The sequence below is a fragment of the Camelina sativa genome, chromosome 7 (assembly GCF_000633955.1).
Source record: "Camelina sativa cultivar DH55 chromosome 7, Cs, whole genome shotgun sequence".
NCBI lineage: Eukaryota > Viridiplantae > Streptophyta > Magnoliopsida > Brassicales > Brassicaceae > Camelina > Camelina sativa.
In genome coordinates this window covers 24,067,092-24,072,801 of record NC_025691.1, presented here as the reverse complement: position 1 = coordinate 24,072,801, position 5,710 = coordinate 24,067,092, and the positions used below count along the sequence as shown (strand labels likewise).

The 5,710-nt window shown below is 36.7% G+C and overlaps 1 protein-coding gene across 5 annotated transcripts in view; it reads right to left on the bottom strand.

Annotated features, from left to right (window-relative positions):
- LOC104702283 overlaps positions 1-2,458 on the bottom strand; it is a 4,313-nt gene extending 1,855 nt beyond the window's left edge. Inside the window, exons 1-4 of one of the 5 annotated variants that reach the window (XM_010418121.2) lie at positions 2,274-2,458; positions 1,483-1,911; positions 1,211-1,242; positions 288-1,016 (exon numbers count right to left, since the gene is read on the bottom strand). In XM_010418121.2, the coding sequence (XP_010416423.1) occupies positions 288-1,016; positions 1,211-1,242; positions 1,483-1,831 (1,110 nt within the window). In that variant the 5' untranslated portion in view covers positions 1,832-1,911; positions 2,274-2,458. Of the gene's footprint in view, positions 1-44; positions 1,017-1,210; positions 1,243-1,482; positions 1,912-2,154 lie in introns of all 5 variants that reach the window. The other 4 variants (XM_010418119.2, XM_010418117.2, XM_010418118.2 and 1 more) reach the window with 4 other exon arrangements.

The following is a 5,710-nucleotide window of genomic DNA, read 5'->3' as shown; positions in this document are numbered from 1 at the left end:
TCATTTCTTTCACAATTCAGGTTTGAAAAAAGTTCAGAGTTTACCTCTATGCTTGATGAAGATCGGTTGTTATGATGTCTAGACCAAAACCCCTTCTTCAATGCAGAGTCTTTGGACGAGGGTTTACTCCACTTGGAGCTGATAGAAGCGAAGTGCCATTTCAAGAATGACTTATTAGACGAGCTCTTGCTACTGCAACTAGGTTCTAGCTTGAGAGCTTTGCCTTCTCGTTTCCCCATTTTCTCGAACACAAACTCATCACATTCACTCTCACCGTAACTATCTACCACACGGTTTTTACATCTTTTGTACTGCTTAGCCTTCGCTTCCGCCTCCGCTTTTAGGGCTTTCCTCGTTATTTTCGCAACCCGTTTCTCCCCAATCGTGCATATGGGGCAGGCAGGATCGTACTTCTCTATTTCGGTAGTCATGGTCTCTAAGCACTCAGCGTGGTAAACATGACCACACGCAAGAACAGCAGCAATTGGAAGCTCGAAATTGGCAATAGAAGACCTCTCAGTTAGTAACTTTGAGCAAGCTCCACAAGTCTGCTGATCAACAACGGAAGGGGAGAAGGAGAATCTGCTGCTGCCACCACTAAGTTTCCGTCTGCCAGAACCTAAGTGGTCACTATCAAAGGACCATCTCTCCCTTTGAGAATATGCCACGAGCTCAGAAAAAGTGTTCATAGACCAGCCACCTTCAGAGGATGCGTATTGGGATCCGGTGGCGAAGTCATTGCTACAGGTCGAAAGCACAAACGATGACCTACCTTCTGAGACTGAGTAATTGTTATTTGGGGATTTCAATCCTAAAATTTGACTATCAGAAACCTGCCTAAACAACTGGGGCCCAGGGGAACGCCGAGCCCGTCTTGATGGTGTAGATTTAGGAGGAAGCAAACGAGTGTGAGCTGATGAAAGATCACCGACTGGATTGGGAAGAGAAGGTGTAGAGAACAAAGGTTTCGGTTGAGCTGATGGGACAATTCCAGGTGAGTCAATTAAATTCTTCACCTGAAACAGCGACGAACCAAAAAGGGGTTAAGAAGATAATACTTCCCAAGGAAGAACACAAGTAGAAGGGAAGTCCCAGCACTCTTAACTTCAAATTGTAAGGAAGTAAAAAAGTGCTTCAAGAGAAACACACATGACAGAGAACAACCCAAAACTCGTAAGCTTAAAAACTAGAGTTTTGTCGAACATCTCACCTCAATGAGATCACTGCTTGCCAAGGATGAACCTGCCGCACAGAAAAGAGTTAACATAAGACACAGCAAGAGAACAGTAAACACAATTAACTCATTACAGAAAAATAGTTCCCGGTGCCAAGACGGCAAGATAGACATCCTACTAAAAAAACTCATCTGGCAACTATATCTAATCAACAACGAGAACAGACTAAAAAAAATAAGGAGATATATTCTAGGGAGATAAAGCTCCCGATACTAGTTGTTGTTGTTGTCTGAGAGAATGAAATTACCTGAAGAAGGTGGAACCATAGAATTAGTGCTCAAATCTGGAGTAGCTGATTTCTGAGAGGCAGGAGTGCCTAAATGTCCATCAGGAGGTGTTCCTCCCTCCTCGGAAAGAGTACCTCTTTCAGATCCTAAAGACATCTTATCCATACTAATACCTCTACTCCCAACAAAGGAACTGTAATAAGGAGAACCCTCAATCTCATCAGCAACTCGCCTCCTATTGTCACGCCGGAAACTCCACTGTGGCGAACACGCTGAGTTACGATGAACAGATGCACTAGTCGCAGGTCCACCACCACTACTAGGAGGAACCTTTCTGTCTTTCACAGCTACACAACAAACTGAACCCATAATCCTTTTTAACTTTAAAACACACACAACAACTTGTACGTCCTCTACCGCAGTATAACAACAGCTACTTATCTTCCTCCCTGCAGAAGCACACGCACACCAAGAAAACACAATACAATAAGATCTGAAACTCTTATATAAGTACCAAAACAGAAGAAATTTTTTTTAAAAAAATTGGATTTTGTTTCATGTTATCAAACAAAAAAAGCGATCAATTCTAATGGACTCAGGACATGAAATGACTGCGTCAAAGACCAAGAAAACACGAACTTTTCCAACAGAGAGATTTGAGTAAACGAACACGGAAAGAAAAAAAATTTAACCTAGAAATGCTAAGTCGATTCGTTGTGAATCACACGAGGCAAAAGGGGTCTCATCTCACCAAGGAACAACAACTAAGGTTTCCGGCGGAATCAAAAACACACGAAAGGGGTATACGTACGTACACAGGAGATTAGATTAGATAGAGATAGAGATCCTCCGACGATGAAAATAAACGGCGGAGATTTTACCGTCGTTGATCGGCACAACCCCAAAATCGATCTGAGAGAAAGAGAGAGAGAGAGAGGGGAAGCAGTTTTTGTTTTTTGTTATTTGGGGTGCGCGTCTGCGTTTTGCGTCTGGCAAGGAAGAAGAAACACGCACGGGGAATTGTGCCACGTTCCACTCTACTTCTTTTTTTTTTTTTTTTTTTTTTTTTTTTTTTTTTTTTTTTTTTTTTTTTTTTTTTTTTTTTTTTTTTTTTTTTTTTTTNAGATTTGTCTATTTGGGAATCAACATATCAATGATTTTAAAATTAAAAACATCATTAAGAAAATAAATTATACTCCATAAAAGTTGGCTAAAACATATCCTAAAAGATAGACTTACCATTTAACTACCATTTTTTAAGTTAATTAATCACCATTTCCAAATTACTAGTAAATTGATTATGTTAAATATGTTTGGGTTTATACTATTGAAGTAAGAAGATAGGTTTGGTGGCTTTCTGGACCACGAGGAGGGAGTGCGCTCTACGTGTTTACTGTTTCTCCATTAGCCGCAAAAGCCAAAAAAAACTTTGATCCCCCTCCTTATATTTTATTTTTAATAAATACTTATACTTATTTTATAAAGACTACTTTTTTTTTTTTTTGTCAATACTCAAATAAAAGTTTTGATGGCAATTATTTTACAGCTTTGTTTGCTCTCTTCTCACATCAAAGTAGTATATATTCGTTCACCCACTTCTCATCAGTTATTAGGAGGCCATAAATTTAGTGACGACAAATTAAATAACATTAATCAATGTTGTGTACTTTTACAAGTATAAATGCCAAAACTTGTCAGCAGCTTAGGATAGACCCCCGACTTTATATTTTCAAACTCACGCGCATGACTGCATGACTGCACACCTCGTGCTTTTCTTTTTTACTTTGTTTAAGTCCCTTAATGCTACTTACTACTGTATTAGGTTAATTTATGAATTTTTTTTTACTTTATTTAGTTTAGAAGGAATTTTAGTAAACAAATCCATTTTTAAGGTGCGAAATCATTAATCATACCTTGGCCCCATGGAAGAAAGAAGAAGTCCCAATCTAGTTGAGGTGACTTTTTTTTTTTTTTTTGTTTCAAGAGATTTGATTCGTCATTTTACTCATTACTGTATTAGTATTTAAATAATGGGCTTTCTTTGAGGGCCCATTACCAAACAAAAGCCTCGACCTGACCTCTTAATCGCTCGACAACCTCTGCAGAGTGTCAATTGCAGCTACAGTACTTCCCTCATTTGTTTTTTGTTTTGTTTTTTTTACTTTTGCACAATTTGGCCCATCCAAATATTTATTAATTTGCCTTATATTTCTATTAGTTTAGATAATTTCTTGAATGGAGCAAGTAGCTAAAGAATAGATTCTGATCGATTATAAAAACAGTGGTTGAGAATCTGGAGATGAAGTAATATAGTCCACATATTATTATGGCCCTGGAAGAATAGTGTTATCCTTACGCTAAGTCAGAGTCACGAGTACAACTTTTTTATTCCTTTTGAAGCAGAGTATATTTTTGCATTACACGCAAATAAGGACAAGATCACTAATCAATACACGGAAAATAGATTCATTGAACATATATATATATATATATATATATGAGTTTTAAGATATTGGAAGAAAATGACTTTTGTTCATGAAATAATGTTAAATCATTTCATCCATGACCACCACTACTTACACCTATTTCTTGGTAGGCTTTGCAAAAAGTTGATATGAAGCATTCTTTTTGGTGCGTGACGATCCCTTGAGAATGATCTTTTTTTTTTCTCATCGAATATTGTCATGATTAGGAGTAAAGACTATCTAAGATCCATGCCATTTGAGAATAGTCAAGTTAGTTGAAATCTTTATGTGGGATATTAATAAATTTTGATGATTTTTATGGCGATATTTTTCTTACATTACGAAACTTTCAATTCAACATGACTGAACTTTTTTCATACATTGATGCATTGGTCAACGTTGATCAATTGCAGTGCAATCTACGTTGACAATGGGTTAGGGGTAAGGGGAATAGTAGAAAATGGAACCAAATTTTCAAAATGGATGTGTTTTGTTTTCTTCACTAATCCACTAAAAAGGCTTCAAATATCACTATATAGTGAGGCGATTACCCGATCGATTAGTCATCAACTTTAGAGTTTAGAATCATTTGAAGACGAGGTCTTGACAGATTCGGAGTATTCATGGTTATGATCATGGTGATAGTGGTGGTTGTCACTTGTCAGTACCTTCTTCTTCTTCTTCATTAATTTTCATCCTCATCAAAGGGTTTCTGTTTGTGAAAGATACAAAATCAATTTCTTGGAACTCTTCTTCTGCATGAACTCGTTGTCCACGGACCACGGTCCCGTCTTTCCCATGAAACTTTCTTCTTCTTCTTCCGGTTCAACAGAAACACTAATCTTTCTGTCGGTTGTGATTGAGAAATAGGGTTTGTAAACCAACAGAAACCATACATTAATCTTTTTACAAACCAATTGAGTAACAGGAACAGAAGAAAAACAAAAACCGAAACTAGTTGCTAACAGGAACAACTATATTTTTTTGAAAAAATGTAAATGAGTGACTTGGTGATGAATGACAAGAGCTAGAGATCACAAACTTCAGTTCACAGCAGACAACTAACACAGATGGTTTTTAAGAGATTGATGGATTCAAAATCAGAGAATTATTAGAAGTCTCAAGGTGTCGGAAAACTCATAAAAGTCTTCACATGAAGCAAATGTCTCACAAAAGAACGAGAAACAAAGAACAGAGTGTAGCCTAGATTGCTAGATGATGATTCAAAGGAAAAGTCAATCCTAACTCAATTGTTTCAAGATGAGGTAAGCTGGTCACGGAAGATGTTTAAATTTGTCATTCATTATCTTGGAAGCATTACAAAACTTAAAAAAATGCAAATATTCCAAGTATACGTAGAATAAAAGAAGCAAAATGTTTCAAGTTTACATGAACGATCTTTCTTTACTGTAAGTTGTGGAAGATACCAATATGGTTACCAAAACACATAAGCTACCAAATCGTTTAGTTTTGTGTTGCATAACATGACATCAATGACACACAGAAGTGAAAAAACCTGATTAGTTGCAAACCAATACACAAAGACAAACCAAAAACAGAGAACTTCAGAAACAAAAAAACGATCAGGCAAACGAAGCAAGGAAGCCGATATACAGAGACACTGAGAGTCTTAAAGTAAACAAAACGAAACGTACGTGTAAATAAAATCTTGGAAAAAATGCAAAAAAATCGAACAAGAAACAGTTTCTCTTAACCTGTTAGGGAATCCATACACTAAACCTAACGAAAAAAAACAAGAAAGATTTTTTTTTTTTTTTTTTTG